This window comes from Platalea leucorodia (assembly GCF_965183815.1).
Source record: "Platalea leucorodia genome assembly, chromosome: 2".
NCBI classification, from domain to species: Eukaryota; Metazoa; Chordata; class Aves; order Pelecaniformes; family Threskiornithidae; genus Platalea; species Platalea leucorodia.
In genome coordinates this window covers 36,712,843-36,736,843 of record NC_138824.1, presented here as the reverse complement: position 1 = coordinate 36,736,843, position 24,001 = coordinate 36,712,843, and the positions used below count along the sequence as shown (strand labels likewise).

Below are 24,001 nucleotides of genomic sequence, written 5' to 3'. Positions count from 1 at the left end.
TCGCATTTAATTATAGCACCATAAAAAGCAGGGCTAGAGTGGATCCTCTGGCCCTGGGTAGGTTAAAATAAATCTAGGTTATTGCTGTCAAACGTGTATTTAACCTGCTTTAAAAACCACCAAGAAGGGGGATTCTTTAACTTACATGGGTAGCCTGCTTCAATGCCTAGCTATCTTTATAGCAAAGTGCTCCCTCATATGTAACCTAAATAGCTCTCCCAGCAAATTAAATTAAAAGCAGAGGAAAGAAAAAGCAATCACTATCCTATTTATAACAACTTTTTATATACAGAAAGACTTTTACGATGTTCCCCCCAGTCTTTGTTCATTTAAAGAAACACAAATTCTAAACAAACACTTCTTTCAAACTTCACCCACAGGCCATGTTTCATAAGCCTCTATTTTCTGCTGTTATTCTACCTCTTTGTTGATTTTGAATTTGTCCAGATCTTCCTTAAAAGTATCCTTACAAACTGAGTACAGCGGCTGTGTCACTAATTAGTATGCTGCAACTCTGGCCCAAATTAAATTATACCACTTTTCTCCCTCTGGAAACCAGGGCATAGGAGAAAAGTAGTATGTACACAGAAAAAGCGCCACAAAAAGGACAGACTGGATTACTGTATACAGAAATTAGGAGATACTCTTTGTTCCAGAAGAACAAAATACAATTAGTATTATTCCAACTGAAGCATTACTGAATGGAATAATTAACTCCCATCTCTTATTTAAGACACTTCTGTTATGTCTTCCCCAGCTGGACATAAAACTATTGATAAAAACAGTCCAAGTTCAGGTTTCCAGCTAATATGCATTAGCTTTACAGTAACTTCATCTGAAGAATAGTCTTTCTTTTTGGTAACAAGAATGTGGCTGGAATATGCAATGGGATTGTGTCAAAACTTGACTGCTATTGCTGTTTATCATAGTTGTATTTTCTGCTGACTCAATAAGAGGAGATACAATCATACAATGATGATTTAAAATGAGAAAAAGAGGAGAAGATGTTGTATTTATTTTGTCTCCTTTATATAACTGAATAAACATACATACTCTTGTTGTATATATATGTTTTTTAAACTATAATTCTGTGCAAGCTTAATTAAAAAAACCTGTAAGTATACCATACAAGGACGGTTTAAGACACAGATTAAGAGGCAGGAATAGACTCTCAAGTCCCGTTATAATAGTTTCCATGATATTAAGTATCCCTCCAATATATGAATATGTGTCCTAAAATTTTCATTAACAAAAGTAAGCACAGGCAGAGAACATCCATTTACCACCCAGGGAAATGCATAAAGCCTGAAACAATGAAAACTGTCTATTTCCTGATTTCCTTGTTTCAAAAGTTGTTGATCTTTCTGTGCCCCCACTTTTCTTTCAATTTATAAAAAGAATCTGAAAAGAAGAAATGTTAGCTGAAGATAATGATTTTGACATAGAAGGGCCTCATCTTACTGAGAACTGCAAATCCTTCTCTTGCTCTTCTAGTGGGAATAAAGCAAAAAGATAACTTATGGATTCTAAGCCTTCCAAGAACAAACTGCAGTACAACGACTGTGCTCAGCCCCAGGAAAGGCGGTGTCAAAACAGAGAGTACAGAAAGGAGTTAATGAGATTTACACTAGTGACAGGGGAGGGATATCCTGCTTTGTTGCCTCTAAAGTAAAGCATGAAGAAATGAGCACCAACAGCTACAGCACCCAAATGTTAGAATTTACACTCACATCTCGGACACAAGACTTATGGTAACAGACTTGTGATCTTGAAGTGCATGTTATACATCAGTCTGCAAATAAGCGTATCAAAGAAAACTCTTCTAAAATGTATTAATACTTTTACTGGTACAGTCTCGACCTCTTAAGGTGTTAGTAATGATATACCTAAATTGATTTGGTGGTGAAGCTTCCAATGCAAACAAAATACAGGGCAAATATATAGATAATTTTCAACCACTGAATTAATTTGTAATTATAAAATAAGTAGAAATAAGGGGGGGGGGGGGGGGGAAGAAATGAAATTACCTGAAAAATGTAGCATAACACACCAAGTGGTACACAGGCGAAGCTGTGCCAAATGGCTATAATCCCTTCTTTGTGTCACAGTGACATTTTGTATATGTACGGATGCAGAAAGTTCTTTTTGCATGTTTTGAAAGTCAGTTATAGAAAAAATCCCCCCTAATTTGTGGCTAAATACATTAATTAAATGTGGGATACGCTATTCATAAAACTTCACTGCTACCAGATAAATGATGATAATAATCTGCCAGATGCTGAAACATGCACCTGATTAAAAACCTGGTTTGGCAGAATTCAACTCCAGTTGAAAAGCAGAATAATAGGCAATAACAGGTGGCAATAATAGGCTAAGATACTCTGATGCAAAGTGTATTCACTGTCACTTCAGCTGCCAGAATATTTGGACTGCTTTTCTATTTTGTATCAATGAAGGCAGATAAGTAAGTAGTTGAGGCATTAAGCTAATCCATCCCTTCTCCATTAGAATGCCACTTCACTTCCTTTTCTAACTTCTTTTAGGACAAACATCTGCTTCCTCAAACTTCTCCTTCCTCACCTGGATAGCCTTGCTTGAAATCCAAATCTGCTCATATACTTATGAGGAAAGCACACTACAGAGGGAAGCTATGCCTGGGAACACTCCCATCTCTAATGAGGAAGCACCAAACAAATTGGACTCTGCTTTGAAGCACACCTGATTATCGTTCAACCTGACGTCACGCAGTGTCACTCACAAATCTAGACTCAGTATTGAAATAACTAAAATGTAAAAAGTGAACCTAAATTGACTGGTAGCCTAGTAGGCAGTCTAAAAATAGAACTTAAAACCAGAAAGGTACTCAACATAACTGCAACAGGGGAAAAAATATCCTTAATACTCTGACTAAATAAAAGTTGGTAGATAGAAGAGTTTTGTCTTTTTTTTGCCCAATTCCATCATATAATTTGCTCAATACATAACACAGTAACAGATATGTCATAGATGACTGGGTATTAACATGAGAAAGGTTATGACAGTCATCTTTATAGCAAAGGCAACTGACCTGTATTCCTCTCTCTAGTTCATTAACTTAGGTTCTAAAGGGAGAATATTATTCTGATCTCTCAAAAAAGGGCATTACAGAACATTTGCACAGCCTAGCTCAGCCTAGGTAAAGAAGTCTTGCAAAGGTGTTACCTAGATCATCTTTAAATGAGTGTTTGAGATCAAGGCAGTTAGAAAATTTGAACTTTTATGAGTATTCCTCTGACTAAAAGTGAAATATATTAATTTAAAAGTTTAATACCAATCGAAGTTTCAATATTCCCATTCACCAATGACTTCATAAGAAGGGTGAGACCAATAATAATATTGCTAATTGTCTTAAATTCAGAAGTATTGTTTCATTGAACAATGTACTTACAGCAGAAAAGTAGGAAGGAAGTGCTGGCAGTGGCTTAAATGTCATGATGAATTTGTTAAACACACTGGAGTGGACATTGAACAAATATAAATATGGTCTTATTCTTCATAAAAGTCTGTAATTCTACATAAATTTTCAGTATTAAATTAAAAATCCCACTATTAGAATGAGGGCAAAATCAAATATCTTCAGGCCACTGATAACAAATTTGGTCAATCAGAAGCAGATAAGTTAACAGAATAGATAAATTAGTTTTTGTCCTATGTTAATCTTCATCTAGGATCACACATGTGCTCACATAAAGCACAGAAGCCAAAAAAAAGGAGAGAGAAAAATACCTGGAAAAGAACAAATGAGAGGGGGAAACAAATCTCATTTTGTGGGGGTTTCACCTAACTGTTTCCAGAATTTACAGTTCTAGAAACAGATACTACTACTAAGTCATACTAAGAAAAGGGAAGTGACTCTCAGTACAATTAAGTTGCTCTTGTAGCTTGCCTGGATAATAATTAACCAGATGAAAGTGAAGAATGGGTATTGTGTGCAAGTCCTGACATACAACAGCAAGTTAGAATCTTACCTGACCGTGTTAGGGGTAAGCAAGTTGGAAGGGACGATAGTCCTGGACATAAAGACTCTTAGGGTGTGTCAGAACAAGTAGTGTAGTCTGACAGCTATTCACATTCTGGGCACAGAGAGAATGTGATAGGAGATGTTCTGTCCAGGGGAAAAAACCTACGGGAGGAAGCAATGTTGAACAAAATATTTCACAGGTTGTGTCAGCTCTGGGGAGACTCCCAGCCTCCATCAGTTTCTCAGCAGAGGCCATCACCAGCTCTGAGAACTTTGAAAAGAAATATTTCTCCACAATCTTCTTTTTCCGTTATCTCATTAAGCTGATGTACTCATAAAAGAACCCATCATCCCCAATGGCATGGAAAGCATTGGTGATGATTTCAGACAGCAGAAATTTGCTTGATGAACTTTCTGCACTTATCAGTCTAGACTGATTCTCACTCAGTTAAACAGAATGGATTTTAATTATCCTACAGACTCAAGCAAGATTATGGCAAGAAAACCAGTGGGTAGTTCAGAAAAAAATCTTGGTAAAAAAGTCTGATAATTTCTGCTCTGCTAGAGATGGATAATGCAGGATACTTGATTTCAGGGATCATTCTTGTTTAGAAATTGAGAATATACATGTACAAGTTACTACAGACTTATTCTGTGAATGTGTTCAGTGGACAAACTCAAGTGTTAACAGTATTCATAGAGATTCTATAACGCTGATATAGTTTTTATTCCTAAGACTGTTGCATGCAGGACTGCATCAGTAGTGACGCGTATGTATTTTTGTTGTGATGATGGAGAAAGAAGTATTATATTTTTAAGTTATATTTAATATCTCTTTTTTTTTTTTCCTGAAGATATATTCCAATTCTTTTATACTAGTCACCTATATCTTAGATTAAAATGGTGCCATTCTACAGAGAAACCTGGTGAGCCATAGAGCTCCTAGAAGATTCTCTGACACCATCGCTGAAGAGTTTTCTTTTACCTTTCCTCCAAGGAGGTGCCTCAGTTTTTTGTTTATTCTCAGGATCAGTGCTACTGTTAACGAGGCAACAGCACATGCAGAAATGCCCCCTCTGTGGAATGCAGGTGTGAACGGCAAGCAAATGTGTTGAAAGATGCAATGCACAGTAATAAAGCAAAAATTGAACAACAAAGCTACCAAATTTGCTGATCCCTTGAACATTTTTGACAATGACATGAAAATGTAGATTTTTGTTAAAGCAAGAAAACACAGACAGCAAAAAACAAAATTAAAAGGAAGGAAAAACTACTGGGAAAATCTAACAAAGATGATGATTTATGAGTAACTACAAAAAAGCCCATAATTGTATATTGTTTTACAGATTATAATGTAAACACATCCATGATTTAGCAAGAAAAGTATAAAATGCACATCTTGCTGTTGTACTGCTTCCTTGTAGATATCATTTACGGCTTACGATATAATTTTCAGCTTTGGATATCCTTTCAAGAAATAGATATTGCTGTTATACTTAAACAATACCAAACAAAAAGATTATTCTGTTATTTAAATATAAAATGTGAATAATATATGCTACTTCAGGTGGAACAAACAGGTAACTTGACAGATGTATTCAAAACTATTAATTCTTGTAAGACTTCTAAGTAGGGTGATCTCAAACTGTCCAAACTGGTGATGGGGTTTAAAGTGTCAGCCACAGAAGTGAAAAAAGAGAGGTAAACAAAACAAATCTATCTAAACCCATTCTATTGAAAGAGTAGCAGGCATATGGAACAAGCTGCTTAGTAAGACAGCTGATTCAGATAGCACTGGAAAGCTTAAAAGACAGCTAGATATTTTTATGCAGAAAGTGGCTTGGAATTCACAGAAAGAGGATAAATCGTTGAGATAACTAAAATGGGACATGCTTATTTTAACACAAGACTTACTGTCTTGAAAACTTTTATTGAGTGGGGCTTTTTTCTCCTTTCTTTCCATTAAGACCAAGTGATGAGCTTTCATAAGCATTTCATAATGATATCTAATGTGCATTATCTTTTCCACTTGTGTGAATGTTTACAATCACCACCAGACAAAACTTGCTATCTGGAGATATTTTCCTTGAAATCAAATATTTTAATAGTAAACATACTGAAGCTTTACCATCCACTGTTTTCACTATTTTAATGCAAATCATAAAGTAAGCTTGATAGCCTTCCATCCTATGCTGAAATCAGAAGATGTCTTGTCTACAAAAATTATTTTTTCATAAAATTTCCTACTTCTCTATTACTGATAGAAGCATAATTGGTGTAGTGCTACTGACACAATTTTTGTCTCAATATGACCATTTAATTTTAAAGCTGTCTAGGCTAGAGTTGCTCAAAACTGTAGTTAAACTACTGGTACCACTAGCATTCTTATTACCACCATGGGTAGAATTGGACCCATGACAATAGTGTTTGGAATTACATGCAGAGGATGTCAGACTCAAACTTAACTCATTTTTAAATTAGGAATCTCAAGTCAAGATCCTGAACTCACAGTTAATCCTGATCATTTTTTTAAAATGCCAGAAAATCTAATAATTAGCACTGTTCTAAAAGCAGAAGTGAAACTATTTTAAATATCTTTAAACAACAATAATCAAGCTTGAAACTTTGCTACAAAATAGTGAATTCCCTTCCCCGTGCACAACCCAGAATGATGACAGAACTACAACTTCTGATACTGCTTCAGGTGCTGCTGTAGACAATAGTTCCTAGCAAGCTGTCCATCTCCTTTTCCCGGAAAAAAAAATTCTCTAAAGAAAATGAAATCTTTTTTCTATCCTAATCATATATATCATATTTCTCACCCTCCTTCAACTTGTCTTGTGACTAAAGAAAGTAATTTTGTTTATCTTCTTTCAAAAGAGAAAAGTTACTTTGGGCTAAGAGCCCTAATTGTACTAAGCTCAATGACAAGCAATCATTGATTTCATTGGGAACAGCACATTGCGCCACATTTGTCACTGCAATGATCTGTAACCCCATAAGGTGCTCACTGCAGGTTCAGTTTTCATAATATGCCAATGATTTTATTACAGCACACTTGAGACGGAAGAGATCATACAAGTAAACAAATGGATATCATTACCATTTGTAATTATATTTGGAGAAAAAAAAAAAAGAAAAGAAAAAGAAAAAGAAAAAGAAAAAAAAAGTAGTTTATCTCTCTATCCTCATCATTTTTTTTTCGCAGTAAGAAAATTCACATAAACACCTGCTGCTGCAGTTCAGTGGCTGACAGTACTTAACATTCACAGTTCAATATATGTTTAAGAAGAATGTGAGGAATTCATATGAGCCACTGGAATAAGTTGTTTCTTAATGACTAGGTCCCCTCATCTACATATAATGACAAGTGCAAACCTCTGCATAACTCTTTGCATTACAATGAAAATAAGCAACAGGAATGGTTGGCTTACTCTGCTTACTAGAGTTTTTATATTTTGACCAGCATTGGGCTTGATGCTGCTGGACAAAATCCAATATTATGAACTCTGGCTATTCACCCTTTTCTAGAAAAACACACATTTTTAATTTAAGTAGTAAATAATTTTCCTAATGAAACTTTTAAAATTTTAGAACTCTTTCATGGCTATACATGCTAGATAGAAATCCAGAGATTTTTGTCTTCTTCTTACAGAAAACTGAGAAAATTAGACACACACTCAAACAGCTTCTTAAAAAAAAAAAAATAGTCAAGTACTGCATCTTTATACAGATCAATGTCCAATTATAAGCAGAGAGTTGCTGTGGCAAAAGGTCAGGAAAAAGTAATCTTTCTGGCTTTTATTACTTGGAAAATAAGGTCATATATGAGGTCAAGCTTCAAATATATACAGAATAAATTATACTGCAGCATTCTAAATATTCTACACAGCAAAAATTATATTGCAATCTCAACATAATCAGAAAAATGAAGTTGAACATGTATTTCCTGATGACTGTGCTACAGATCAGACTAGGCTCTAAGGCAAAAAACCTAGGTCCAATTAATCAACATTTAATAAAAAGCTTATAATATATTTGTGCTTAACTATAAATGTAGCTTTTTATTAAGGCTGACTTATTTAATAATCTTTTAACTGTCTTTAACACCAAATCACCTTCCCTACAACAAGCTAAAATAATAGCAAACATACAAAACATTTAAAAATAACCCAGTGCTGCACTTCCTTATTGCTTACAGCCTAGAAGCAAAACAGAAACAAACACAATGCTGGAGTACTCAGTCTGGCTGATGCTTTTTAAAAAAATAGTGCCTCTTTTGAAATAAAAGACCTCGTAATTAGATAAAACATATCTGGAAAAAAAGTAATTGGACACAGAGTTTGAGGAAATAAATATGCTTGTTTCTCAGAACGAATGCTTGCAGAGAGCACTGTCATTGTCCTGATATAAGTCATTTTAGCTGTTTCACAGACACTCATCTTTGGTACCTCCACAGGATGTGAACGAAATTATACTGAAAATCAGATTATGTTATTATTTGACACTTCTCAAACAACTATTAATTGTGAAATCAACATTACACATAGGAAAATACATCCATGAAATGAAAACATCTTCTGATCCATTTTTACTCTTGTCTGATATCCCAAGTCTCTTTTTTCCTCGTCTCCAAACCACGTGAGGAATGTAAATGACTGGCATTCTTTTATCTGTTGCAGTCACGTCTAGTTTGAATTTCCAAATCACTCTTTGGCAGAAGGACTGTATATAATATATCACAGGCAATGCCAGTGGAGATAAAGTGTATTCTAATCATTTTAGAAAAGTACTAATTTTTTTTTTAATCTACTTTGGATACTTGTGGTTTCATTTCATGTTCATTCCGAAAGATACTGAGCGTTCTTTGCTCTGGGCTAGATACAAGATTTACTGTTTTCTCTGATAGTATTATCAGTGGGCTATTCCACCCTGATAAACTGCAACACTAATAGCTTTATAATGACGGCTTAAACTTTACGCTTTTGTAAGCATTGGAGGCTTCACTCACCTTGTTCGAGTGGCTGGCTTTTAGTTGAAGTAGTTTTCATCTTGAGTGCCTCCCTAACAGACATGTCACAGCAGGAGCCTTTGTTAGTGTCTTGGTCACTGTCAGCCTGATCACTGTCCCCATGCCCGCTGTCCCTCAAGCTGGCTCTTTCTGGATCCTTGAACGTGGAGCTACTGAAATACATATTAAAAAAAAAAAAAAAAAAAAAAAAAAAAAAAAAAAGAAAGAGAGAGAGTTGTATTTACTTGTTCTAAGTTGAATTGTAATCTCTGGCAAAGCAATTTTGACAAGAATGCAAATGGGGAAGCCGAGAAAGTTATTTAATAGGCCTTACCTTTGAACAAACTGCTGCCTGCTGCCCATGTAATTGGGCTCTGCGGGAAAATTGTCTGTCTGTGAAAGAGAAGGAAAAAAATACGTATAGTTGTACACTGGACAAATCTCCTGCAGAGCAACAAGATTTCCTAGAGGAGAAATGATTAATAATTCAAAAATTCCCTTAATCTTCAGATTTGTACATTTTAATTAAATTGGAAAACGCTGGCATGTAATTATGTGCTCAGAACAATTAAATGATTCCGGTCCACAAATTACCTGCTAAAGTAAACAATGAGGCTCCAATAAGTGGCATTCTCTGTTAGTAACCTGACAGATGACACTGTTTATGTTTTTTCATTAGTTAGATATTAAGAGTGATGGTTATTGAAAATGAGAGAAAAAAATTACTTTTGCATATTACAAAAGTGAATTATTCAATAATACTAATTTTTAATCATAATTACATCATCTACTGAGATTCTGAGGCCCTTACTGCTGTAATACAATTTCATATATTGCTATATTACTCTTGAACTGGAAAAAAAAAGCAAAAAAAATCAAGAAAATTTGTGGCTGATTAGCTGTGGGGTTTGTTTTAAAAGCTACTGAAAAAGTGCAAGTATGAAAATATTTGGATTTTCTCACTTTAATTTTCATCAGTATTAATAGCTAAGTCAGAATAATGAGAACCACACATGCAAACAAGAACATTAAATGATTGTTGTAGACAAGTTGTTTTTAAAAGAAGATACTTTCATTAAGTCTGTCATGAGTATATTTTTAGCAGCATGAGCTAAGTAACTGTAGAAGCAGAAGTATTTACAGCATCCAGACCAACATGGAGTCCTGCCAAAGGGAACTGAATTCCCCTTGTATCATCAGCTGAAATTCTTTGGGAGAAAGAGAGACTGCATCTTTCACAAAACTCCATATACTGTACATTCACACACGTCACTTCTTGCAGCTGACCTAGCGACAGAGCTTCTACTGTTTTCTGCATCACTTCATATCACACCACTATGCTTTGCAGCAGCTATGAGTTTTGCAACAGCACCTAGCGTATCAGTATCAGTAACACAGGCAGCGCTCAATTAATGGAGCAGAAGGCTCAAGGTAAGGTTTAATGTCGCACAACAAGTGTTTACACAAGTGACTGGTCTCCTAGATATTTGTTTTTCCCTGCCACTCCTCACTCCATTTTTTTAGCTTTGTTTTGGTTTTGTAGGTAGGAAGTTATTAGAAATATTTGCTACTGCTTGTATGGTTGGAATATTGGAGCTCGGAAAAGACTCACGAAATTAGATTGGAAATTTAACAGTCGTCTCTGCTGTTTGCAACAGAAAATAGGTAGCCACCTGCCACTCTCAAGGTACTTGTGAAATATATGTGCTTATATACCATGGATATCTTGTGTGATTTAGGGAAGGGATGGAAGATAAAGAATTATCTTCTGTTCAGCATGTATGAAGTCAATTAACACTGTACTTTCTTCTTGTTTCTAGCTAAATCCTTTGGTTCAAAAATTAGGATTATAACACACATTGACTTCACATTTTGAAGCTGTTTCTAATTTAAGCTGTGGAGTACATAGCATTGTATATGTCATTACAAAAATAATCTGATGTTTTATTAGTGAATTTTCTTTTATGATAAACTGTATGACAGAATCAGGTTTTATTTGTTTTCAAAATACAGCATAAAGCACATAAATTACTTATAATTCTAAATGATTTTTTTTTCATACCAAAATTGCATGTAATTTGGAAATCTGGGTGTTTATGTCCAACTAGGGGCTTGTTCTTCAGGAGCATTATTAAAAGGTGGGCTTATGAAAGTTCTTAAATACTGCCTAAGAAATGCAAACAATAGGCTATATTACAGAAGGAAAATTCTGAAGATCTGGGACATCAAAATCAGTGTTGTGTCACTGCTTTTCAAAGTCAGTGTTTCAGTAGCTGATGATTTCAGCTACAGGTATCCACACTTTTTAAAATTTGGCCACTTCAATTAGGGGGCAGTTTAGTGCTTTGCGCTTAAAAGCAGACAAGATCCTGGGTTTAATATATGCCATTAGAATAAAAGCTTGTCTTAACTTTTAACATGTTTCAAGTTGTAAAAACAAACAATGAAAACAAAAAAAAGGAAGAAATGGAGGCACAAAGATAGAAATTTCAGCATTCTTATATGTAATCTCTTAAATGTAGTATATCATATTTTGGAAGCAGCCTTAATTCTGCTGGTTTTTCTTGTCTCAAATTTTAAGCTAGCATCTCTCTTGTGCGCAGAAAATCCACCCTATATATACACATATAATCATTATGACACTCACAGAGCCTGATACTTCTCAACCCAAATAAACCTTTACAATTGCAGAACTCAAGTCTATTTTCTAGGTCTAATATCTCAACTACAGATGCCCAGGAAAACTGACCTTATGCTTTTACTTACGTAAGAACTCTGCCTCCTCCTAAACACAGCCGCTACTAGAATCAACATTTTCATTTTTCATGTCTTTGTCAGGCAAAATGCCCACTATAAACTGCCTTTTCATCAATTCTCTGCCATTAGAAGTTGCACTTTTGCCCTGGAATTAATTATAGCACCTCCTTAAAGGTGGTGCTAAGAACTTATCTCTAAGCTGCACCAAAGTAAGTCATACTCTTTGTTTCTGCTTTTTCATAGCAAAAAAAGCATTTTGCACACCCTGGACTAGCCAAAATATAAATTTTAAAATAGAAGTTACGACCGCAACTTAGCTGCCGTCCTAAAAATGGGAGCTGCTTCTGAGAAATTCTGTATTTATGGTAATCATTAATGACCTTTAACTCAATAATAATTTGAGCAATTTCCATCATATTGTATTTTGCAGCAATACAAACAGTTAGGTGCCATGTTACAGTGAGTTCTCTGCTGCAAAAGAACAAATGTACATACTTAATAACCATATACAGGCACAGAGCTGAGAGTTCTTTTCCTTCTGCTCTAAAATCATTAGACCTTCTCCTACCAACTGTGACAGTGTGATGCTTGCGTTGACCTGTAACAGCACCCCAAGATACAGGCAGCAAAGAGAGAATTGCTTCATGTATGATAATATTTGTACAAAAATTGGAATAATAACCAAACATTTAATTTTAAGGCTAGGCAGTTTAGAGGAATCTTAGAATGGTGAGCATCCACTTCACAATGGAGTACAGAGAGATGCAAGTCTAACTCCCTTAAACACTTTTTTTTTTTTTTAATCCCAGTTGAAGTGAGAGGTCATATACTTAAAATTTTTACACTTCAACATCTATAGAAGTGATATTACACATTTCAGCTCATGCATTAATCATACTTCTTTACATTGCATAGCTGTAACTCTAAGAAATGAGTGCTACTTTAAAAATCAAAAAATTAAAAACAGCAAATAATAAACTCTTTGTTCTTCTCTGGGTATACAGCCCTTTCCAGGAAATCAGAACCACTGTGTCTCTCTGCCTGCAGTTTTAAGGTAGGTTTCAGTTTACCTGCAGATAAGCATCTAAAAGCTAGTCACCTACTCTAAGCTAATCAGCTAAGATCCCTCTATAAGCATTAGAGACATACAAGATAATTCATCCCATTTTGGACATCTAGCTTTAGGTACATACTGCTCCTGGAGATTACCTTCTCCAGTAACTATAGGGGAATCTAGATGACCAGCAAGATGTTCAGTGTAATAGCTAAAGCTAAGAAAAATGTATCGGATCAGAAGTGAATTACATGGAATTACAATCTCCTGATAAATAACCAAAAATTACTCAAATGCCAACACCGTTAACCTTCTGAAGAACAAAATAAAACAAGCTCCACCCTCAGCCTCTCCCAAGAAAATCCCCAGAAACAATCCATCTCTGAAAGTCACTGGAGTTAAATAGTAAAGACGTTTCCTGTCTCTGTGATTCAAGGTTGAGGGCTGGAGTATCAATTAGGTCACAAACTACTAAGTTACAAGTTCTTCAGTAAGAAGAAAACATACTGGGACAAATGGTCTCTAAAACTAAAGCACAAGCAGAACTGCCCACTGCCCTGTTTAGATACCAGAGAATTAAAAAGCCTGTGATGTCAACCTAACTCTCCATAGATCCCCTAGAGAAGAGGTCCTGTTTTTATGGCTCATTTTCACAGATTAGTGGAACCAGTTCATTTCCAATGACAGTATGCTGTTAAACCATTCAACAGATATACTTTTTCACAGTTGCTACAATGGCCCCTTAAAAATACTTTCTTCCATCTATCTGTCCTAATATGTGACTCTAGAGTAAATTTGAAATTTTAGGAACACTGCCATTACTGCGATGTTGCAGAAAAATTCTTGAGTATTTCTGTACATACGTTTAATACAGCTTTCTCAGAGGATGAAGCTCATAAAAAATGCCATTTTGAAAGAGATCAGAACTCATATAAACCTTTCAAAAGCTGCCAAAATTTAAAAAAGAAGGTTACTACCTTTCAGAAAATATCTTACAGTTTTATTATGTTACCTTTTTCATCAGGGAGTTGAGGAGGAGGAAAGTAAAAGAACAGGAAAATTAAACTTGTGCAAAATACCATTTTACTAGCATGGGGTTTCAGATGTGACAACATAATTGCTACAGTCTAATAATGTGACTCGAATCATTTACTGGCCAGTGTTTGCATGAACAACATACAGAACATCCTTCAAGTGCTATCATCAACTGTCTGTGAAACCATTCATTCTATTACAGGTGTTAGGGCTTGTGTATTAAGACCACACAGGGCCTTAGATAAACTACAATTGTTGCTAACTATTACTCTTATATGGTGAATTTGGAATACTGAATTTTCTAAATTCAAAATAAAACCATTCAGAAGTTTGAAAGTCAACTGTTACGGTTCTACTAATTAATTCTAGAATGGCTATGGTTTCCAAAAGTTTCATTTAGAGAAAGGAAAATGAAAAATTACGGCCAAGAACAGAGTATCAGAAACAAATTCCTCATAAAATCCATTAACCTTAAATAATCTCATAAGAAAAAAAAAAAAAAAAAGTGAAAGCTTCATCACTGGAAACAGTTTAAAGCAGCCTGGGCAAAGCATTACACAATTAATTATGGGGAATATTCTTAGCAATCGGCTACATTAATCTCTATTCCTTTTTTTTTTTTTTTTTAATAAGTTCATGTTCACAAGGTATATGCATTTACTTCTGTTGAATTTTTTTTTTAATTATTTTTATAAATAAAAGGAGTTCCACTGTGGCTCTGCACACATATATATTTTTTTCAAAAAAAGTTAGGATTAAAATTACGGCCCCATATTAATCAATCAGATTTCAGGGATTCTACTACTGCTCACTAAGACAACTGTAGAGGACTTCACAAGGCTTCTGCTTTCAAGAATTCCTATAAAAAGCAGGCTGTCTATTAAAAATTATAGGTTCCTAGCTATTGTCCTTTTTTTTCTTTTTAATTGAAATCTTTTTTACACTACAATTCTGCAGATGTCTAGCTATCTTTGCTGTATTCCATACTGTTTGAATAAAATTAGAGAAAAATGAGAGAAAAAGTGTTCAATTTGACAGGTCTCTCTCTTTAAAAAAAAAAAATCTTAAAATCAACATGACTACAAAGAAAAAGACGGGGAAAGTAAGAGAGAGAAAGAGGGAGGAAGAGAGAGAAAAATGCAATATTTAAGTATTCTTGACAAATTATGCCCAGAAATAATTGTCATATTAGAGAAAGATGTATTCTGAAATGAAAAAAAAAAAAAAAAAAAGATTTAAACATTAATCAGATTTATGAATATTAGGCTACTAGAATATTCATAATTTTTTCTCAGAATTACAAGAACAAGTATCACATTTTCAGAAATGATTCAATGCAACTCCATTTTATGTAGGTGTTCATACCTGGAACTATAATAAAGCAAAATGTCTTTGCTGACTCTAACTTCTTTTTAATTAAACATTAAATGCAAAAATGAAATGAAACATCTCTTCTATTATCAGACTGTCACTTAATATCTAACTCAAGCATCTTCTGTGTCTTTTCTTGAAAAGCTTAATTCTGAATATTCACTCTTCCCCCACGAAACAAAGATCTTATATAACAGCAATCACTTTTCAAGACAAAAGAATTGTATTCTGCCAACTCTAGTTTTGAAAGAGCAGACAATTGTCTTCATTTTGTTAGGAACAGTTTGTGTTCAACATAGTACAATTTTTTACAAAGACTCCTTAGTGTAAGACTGCCAGTGCGTGTATATATTAGCCTGAAGTAGTAGTTTTTGATTTCACCAGACTTCCTTCATTAAAAAAATGTATTAGCCCAATAGCAAAAAAAAAAACAAAAACCAACAAAAAAAAACCCAAACTGGGCATAAACTTCTAATAAGATATTCTACCTTTTTGAAGGACAAAATTAAATAGGCTGCTTTAAAAATCTTGTCCTAATATGTGCTCGTCACTCTCATTCTCTTGAAAATATTTTTGAGACATAATTTATATGACATGTACATATTTGGGAAGTTTCATACTTGCTGCAAAATGTGTATTTTGGTGTTACAAGACCTACAGTGTGTTTATGTGAATTTCTGACATATGCAACATTCTTCAAAAAGCACACTAAAACCACAGGGCAACAAAAACAGGCAGATCCAGAAGGCAATATCATTCACTAGGCTGCTGTACTCTTTACTGAAGAGTGTTGGTGGCTTGTTTTTTCTCTTTCTCTTGAATGAGAAAAACAAAACTATGAGAGAAAAGTCCTGAGCTATTTAGGCAAATGCACCGTGACTTCTGAAAACTGAAACTCTGGGGACAGAGACTACCATCCTTTTCTGTAAGTAAAGGAATGAAGATTCTCCCCATATAAATGCCTGGTCCATGTACTATTTTCTCTTAGCAAGTACCACACCTGTTAAAAAAAAAAAAAAAAAAACAAAACTGATTTATTGCTTAAGCATTCATATTAAAGTATTGCAGATATTTCAGTTGTGTTTGTACTACGGGCTTACAGAAAACAATTATGTCTTAAATTTTTACAAGGGTTTACTCTGCAATGTACAAGGCACAAAAGACAGAAGCCTAGACTGTAGGGATTTAATACAGTGCAAGGATTAGAAGTCACAAGGCCCAGGCAAGCTTCCTCTCACCTCATTGATTGCACCAAGCCTGAAGGCTGAAGAAGCTTAAAAGGTCACTATAGAGAGACATATTTTTAAGTGACCCTGGTAAAAAAGTAGACTTAAAAGACACCCAAAAGATGGGGTGAGACCAGACCCTGATCATATTTTTTTAATAAGAAATGAAAGATTTAAGCCTTTCAGGAACAAATTTGCCTCTTCTTCAGTGGGGAAGTCAGTTTAACAAAAGCTTTCAACTCCTCTGACAGAACAGATGCAGGGTATATGTTTAAATGCAGACTTCTCTCTCTAAGAAAGACAGGACTAGGAAAAAGTGTGGAAGCTGAACCCAAAACTTCCTTCTACTGGAAAGGGAATCAGGAAGTTTTTCTGAACCAAACTCGAATTGCTGTTTGTTTCACAATGGTTTCAGGTTTCTGAGCCTCATTTTATTTTGCACTGGAGAAACATGAAATGTAAGCATGTGATGAAATTAACATGGTCTGGGGGGAGAATGTGGAAAGTTGTCAAATGGGACTAGGAAAATATAATTGTAATATGAGCTCTTAAGAAATGGGACTAGGAAAATATAATTGTAATATGAGCTCTTAAGATAAACTACTTCTTGGAGAAGGTGCAAGATCAAAATGTAGGAAGAGATGCCAAACATCACACCACATAAAGAGCTCGAGCTGAAAGTACAATAGCTCTGTTTCTGCTATCACAATGTCAATAAATAAACATAATGAAATTCATGACACATTATTGCATTGCTCTGTATTGCCTCTATTCATTTAAAAATGATGAACACATTTAAAATAATTCACAGCTTGTCAGACACCTGTGAGCAGTGTAGTTAGACTGGTGCTTTAAGAGGAGGCATTCGTGAAGATCTTATGAGAGAGCTTGATATGACTTATATCAAAGTAAAGATGGAAGTATGGGAAAACAGAACAATAACTACTTCACCTGAATCTGCTAGTACAGTTGCATCCAATATATTTACACTCTTCACCAATGATATGTACTTACTGAAGCTACTCTGTCAATAAAAAACACATTAAGAACCTTTTGAAAGAGCTTCCCTGTCAATTAGGCTGCAAATACATTCTATCGCTCCAGTTTTCCTGTCAATTTAATAAACTGGATCATATTAACAGTACTGGCTTGTCAATAAGGCAAATCCGAATCCTATTAATGGAGTTATACTGCCAATATAATCGGCTTCCTATTTATCGAGCTCCCCAGTATTTGGGAAAGCTGTGAAATGGGATTATAAGGTTAGGTTACATACATCTGTCTCTACGTTACATAAGTATTTCAGGAATTGTATCCTGTTGTGTAAAGAAACACATGTAATCACGTTTTTCCATTACATAAACTTCAGATGACAAGATAGTATAATTGTTTACCATTGCTGAGAAAACATTAAATCATCCTCATTTATCACATTATGTTTCCCGCTTGCTGTAAGTAACACTGTTATTTTATAAGACAGTCTAGTTGTATGCCACACATATAGAACTGCTAAGAGATGCATGCACTCCACCCCACATGCACAAGATAATATCGCTCCAGAAAATAAAAGGAAAGAGATAAAACACTTTTTAGGAACAAAATATGAAGCACTCCACAATTTCAATGCTTATTTAGCCCTTGTACTGTGCTGTATAATCTTGGTGGAACCGAGGCTTGTAAGTATAATTCTAGTGTAACAGAAACCCCTGGAAATAATTAATAAGAGGTAGTAGTTCATGCATAAAAAAACAGTAGAAGTTCAGCAAGTCTTCTATTTAATAGAAGCCTTAATGAAGTTGAACATTAGTTGCTTTTAACCACATTCAATATTAAATAACTACTTTGACTGGATTAGCAGAATATACAACAGACCATTAAACCTGATTATATTAAAAAAACCTTTTGCTTGAAAAAAAAGAAGAAAGAAATTGCATTAAAATGTACTGGGCATTCTCTTATCAAATTAACTCTCTAGGTCTAACTTGAAAACATGGATTTGAAAAACATGGTCCAAAATGACCGGTAAAGGTCAATGAATCAAGTTGCCAATTATATTTTCTGGTAGCAGATGGGTGCAATGAAACCTAATGATTGAATTTGAAACGCTTTAATGCACCTTTTATCTATGGCTTCCACCATGTTGAGTCTACCTTAGTATTCCTAACAGATATTATGTTTACTGCATAACAGACTCAACTACAATCAGCTAACTAGAATGAAATCTGCACTTATCACAATATCCAGCTTATTCTAAGAATATCATACCATGAACTCAAAATAACAATACATTTGGGAGTGTATCTTTGATACCATTAGTGTTTTTTTTTTTATTTTTCATTCCAATCTACGTGCTAAATATGAAGTCTGGAAATTAAGACATTAAAATTAGATGGAAACTTAAAAAATAATGCCTTGAAATTTAAAGAGATGATCATAATATTTGTTATAATTTCAAAAATATTTTTCTCTCCTTGTGTTTAGAACCCTTTTTTCTGTATGGAAACAACCTTATATTTTCTTCCTGTCTTTCATGCACACAGATACTACAGCCCAATTTTGAGCTCCTGGCATTTTATTTTAAATTTTGAGACATATCTGAAAGCTCTTACTCAGCAGGAATTCCCAGTGAAGCCAGTAAGTGTAGAATTTGTCCTATTCTTATCACTGCTGTTTTCCTGTTTCTGAGAGCAACATATCAAAAATGTTTTCAGAACAGATAAAAGCTTATAAACACTGCAATACTATATGGTGGAGAAGGGGATCAAATTATGGCCTTTTAACACTGACAAACTGTTTTGTAGTCATAATATTTAGTAAGGGGAAACGGAGACACTGGATATTTTAAATCTGTTAAAGTTAGTATAACATCTATCCACTATGTTCACCTTCTTCTGTCCAACCCATACTCTCACTAAAGGCAACAATAAAACTCCCACAAGCCATGACCTGAGGTCCGCTGAAATCAATGGATGTTTTCAAATTGGTTTCAATAGCCCTTGGATCAGTCTGCTTACTTCAATTATGGGATAAGTAAGTCTTTACATAGCGTGCTACATTCCCACAGATCCGTACGTTGTATGCTGAAGAAAGCTGCAAAGGAGCAGGAAGAAGATTACAATAGTGATAGAAAATGAGAAGAAACTTCTCATATGTAATGTATTCTCAAAATGTTATATTCCTTTATCCCAGCATATGGTCTTCTCTGTGGACAGCATTTAAACAGATTTGTAATGGCAGTGACAGGGAAAGGTGACTAGCTAGGCAGCAAACACTCTATGTGGCACAAGACTCCAGTTCTATGTTTCTTCCCCACAGAGTGAAAAAAATCAGCAATGAAGATAAAGCAGGACTTGATTCTGACACCACACTGCCTGCACAGAAAACACACATAAAGAGGAACTCTGAAGTTTTCTTCCTAGGTGACAATCAGAAGAACAGAGATAAATCTAGATCAACTCTGTTCTTTTAAAGCTGCAACCTTATCCCCTTCCTCTTCCTAAAATCCTTCCCCAGAAAAGCAATGATTCACTTAAATTCCTTAAATTAACTTACATTATTACCTTTTGTCTAATTTCTTATTTCAGTCAGGCAACTATTTATTTCAACATTTTGTTAAAAATCCCCAACAAGGTATTCTATAAACATTTTGTGACAGGATACAAAGCCCTACTTTCACACAAATACCTTGGCATAATTATTTGCTCTGAGCACTAGAAAAAGACACACCACTAAATATGCTGCCAAAATAATGTCTGAATTTATGACAAAATAGTAGATCATCAAACTTTACAGCCTCACATGCCTGTGCAAGGAGATTTTCAACTGTAAAATGGTGATGAGTTGATTTATTATTTGTGACATAAGATAAATAATTTAGGCTTGCACAAATTTAGCAAGAGGTTCTGTCCCTAAATATATTTTAAAGCCATAACAGTCACGTGCCTATGATGAGGTACCTCATAAAATGGAAATTTTGATCGAATACACCATGAACATAGTAGCAGTGGTCAAGTAGGCTTGGACAGAAAAAATAAGGTCTTTTGGTTATAGGGCTTTGCATAACTGTCCATAGGTCTGTCACTTCACTGTTAAGCTACTGCAATGTCTTCATAAAGGACTCTATATAGTTGATTCAGAACAAGTGAAAAAAATAGTTATCTTGATAGGATCACCTCATCTTGAACACAACACCCACTTATCTAGGGATCTCCACAGGTAATCTATAAACTCATAGGTATTTAGGGGCTGACTTTGACCTGTAAATTCTTAACAGCCTGGGGAAAAAAAAAAAGTTCTGGATTACCCCTCTCATTATAGCTTGCTGTATTGAGAGTCTGAAATCAGATTTTGCTGTTAAGATAAGGAAGATCTACATAAGAAATGTTCTCTGCAAAGATTCCAGGATTAGGAAAAAGTCTTTTTTCTGTTCCAAACCAGTGTTGGTTTGTCAACATCTAGGACACTGCTGCAAGTTTCACCAGGGTAGAGATACTCAAGATGAATGCTATTATTTGACTGAGGGGCTAGTTAGAATACAGTGATTAAATTATGCGTTTGCCTCTGTATCTAATTAGCAGGATGCTCACCCAGCATGTGAGCACCTTTTTCAAAGAGAATGCATGCAATGGCAACTGAAGGATGCATATATATATTAATTTTTTTTTTTTTTTTAGTCATGAACTTTCAAAGAAAATAGTTAATGCAAAGAAAATAGTTAATGCAACCTACTCTAAATAATGTCCACATTACAAAAGTCCCCAAGCCAACATTCAGAAGTGTGTGTCGGGGAAGTCTCTTTCAAAATGGGAAAAGAAATGAAAATACAACAGGTACAGCACAAGAAATTCCAAACAAAAACTCAAGCAAAGGGGAAAAAAATAACTTGTTAAGATCGTTCACACTGCTCTTCCTGACTATTCAAAACGGATAATGTGTAACACAGACTAATGCTGCTCCCTACAGGTGGATCATGAGCCCACATGAAGCCACACCAACTTCCAACTTCACTGGAATTCAACATGGAGTTAGGTGCTTAGCTGCAGAGAGTAATCTCCAGGAGCGTAGCCTTTGCATGCAATTCTTCTACACATATGCCCTCAAAACTTGTTTTCAGGTAGAAAAGCTCATTAGGGGATAAATTAGATTATTTCCATGGAAAGTTATTAATTTACATAATTTCAAGGCCACCTTAACTTACTGTTGCTTCTTTCTAAATACACACACCGTTGTGCCATTGGGAATAAAACAAAAGCCATGCAATACTACGGGACTATATACTACTATATACTATATACTATATACTATATACTATATACTATATACATATAGTATATACTATACTACTATATACATATAGTATATACTATACTACTATATACTATATACAATACTACTATATGGCCTACAGTTCACATCCAACTTTATTAACTTCACTGTAAATTCCTAAGAATGAGCAAACTTGGGTTTGTTGGTTGTTTTTGTTTAAATGTTCTCAGGCATAAAGTCCTTCATAAATGTCCTTCTAAAATATGCTAAAATCAAGAGAAAACTCATTCATTTTCCATGAACATAGAATTAGGGTCTTACTCCTAGGACCTTGTGTATCAAACTTCAGCGTAGAGGCTTTCCAAGGTAATGGCATAGAGCCCTATTCCTAAAGATTTATAATAGGATTGCTGCTTTAATCTTAATCACAGCATACCAAACAGCACCAATATAATGATAATCCAAGCTACGAGCAACCTTAAGAACGTGCAAGAAATAGACAGATACTGGTAGGAATTAATCTGCCATTTTCACACATCTGCCCAAGGGAGGTATTGTAATTGCAAAAATTTACTCCTAGACTGCTGAGACTCACAGTAATTATGCTTCTTTTTTAATAGAAATAGCCACAGGTAGTAAGAAATTGGGTTTTGAGATGGGGAACAGGGCATGCATTCTACTATGTAATTGTCTTTATTATAAAATACTATAGAAAACCTATGGCTCAAAATTTAAATCAGAACAAAACCTTTCCTTTAAATAAACTCTTCTCCTCCCACGGCTATTCAACATGTATGCCTCTTTCTTCTTTTACTGTTATCAGCAAGACCAGTATGACTGCAAGCAATTTATCTTTATCTAAAGATCTTTGCCAATACTAACCAAAATTCCTGAAGCTTACATTTGCTTAATAGAAACAGCTTTATCTTTCTTTACTTTCATGCAAGTAAAGTAGACTAACAAGTAGGTCAAAATCTGGAAATCAAGCTACTTGTTCCTAAGGTTCCTTTGCCAGTATCAAGGGATGAAGAGAAGAGTGTGTGTGGTCTACATATATTTTAAATGAACTGAAATTAAAGTTTTCTTCAAGATTCTGGAAGCCTGTTTGAAAATAATGAGCACAGGAAAGTACTTAAAATAAGTTATTTCATGCTTGAAGGAATTATTATTTCATTACCGTCACATTATCACGATAATGAGACATACTGTTGGGAAAGGTCATATATATGGTGGTCAATGAATAAATAATAAAATAAATTCATCCAGTTACTTCTGCCCCTTGCAGTACTATACCCTGTTAGGCCTGAAAAGAAGCTACAGGTGGTTTAAACAGACAAAATACATTTACAGATTTAGATAAAATGAATACTATGCATTGAAAGAAATAACATAAAACATGTTTTTCCCCTTCTTTTTCACCCAATGGCTACAAAGGTGACTGATCCGTTCCTTGCCTTGGAGCTATGAGATGCAAATTATCATGTGCTTTTTAATACCTAACACAGTTGATGGAAGCAATTGAATGCTGATTATTCTCACATGTCATATGACTTATGCCTCCTTTTCAACATTACTCTCAATCCTGAAGTCTGATAGCAGGATAAACAATTTTAAGCAAGATGTCTAACTTCCACAATGAGGTGGAAAATGAGGTCCTTCCTTACCTATACTCTTGTCTCAGGAGAAAAATGACAATATCATTTGTCTCTAAACTTGATGCTTTCTAGGCTGCAGCAAAAGGTGCAGATTAACAGCATCTTCCAAAACACTGTTACACAGCTATGTACAGATCATACATAACATAAAAAAAAAAAATTAGATGCACATTGGTCATTAATAACATCTTTTATACAGCTAGATAGTTCTTCTGAATCCATGCTGCTCTCTTGTCTATGCATCTCTACATATGCATTAATACACACAGTTATATTATCTGACATATAGTCTAGAAATCTAGTTTTCAAGTTTTCACGGCTACCATTTTTAAAAGGCTTTTAAATTCATTATTTTCCAAGCACTCTAAATTCCAGTATATTCTTATTGTCATTTGATCCACTGAAATGATGAAGAGCACATTTGGTACTTTTGGTACTTTACAGCTGTGGCTGGATAATCTTGCTCATGATCATCAAAGCAGAATTGTTTTTATGATCTTCAAATCTGCATATCAAATTATGCAAGTCTACGCGAAAAAACAAAAATATCAAATATTCAGACATCAGGACTATCTCAATAGAGTACTAGAGAATGCAGTTGGAGGCTAAGTGAAATGAACAACTTTT

General features: G+C 34.7%; 1 protein-coding gene across 1 annotated transcript in view; it reads right to left on the bottom strand.

Moving 5' to 3' along the window:
- PCDH17 (protocadherin 17) overlaps nucleotides 1-24,001 on the bottom strand; it is a gene marked incomplete at both ends in the record, with an annotated part of 87,473 nt that overhangs the window by 50,710 nt on the left and 12,762 nt on the right. Inside the window, 2 exons of the mRNA XM_082337622.1 lie at nucleotides 9,012-9,184; nucleotides 9,346-9,404. Of these exons, the coding sequence (XP_082193748.1) occupies nucleotides 9,012-9,184; nucleotides 9,346-9,404 (232 nt within the window). The remainder of the gene's footprint in view (nucleotides 1-9,011; nucleotides 9,185-9,345; nucleotides 9,405-24,001) is intronic.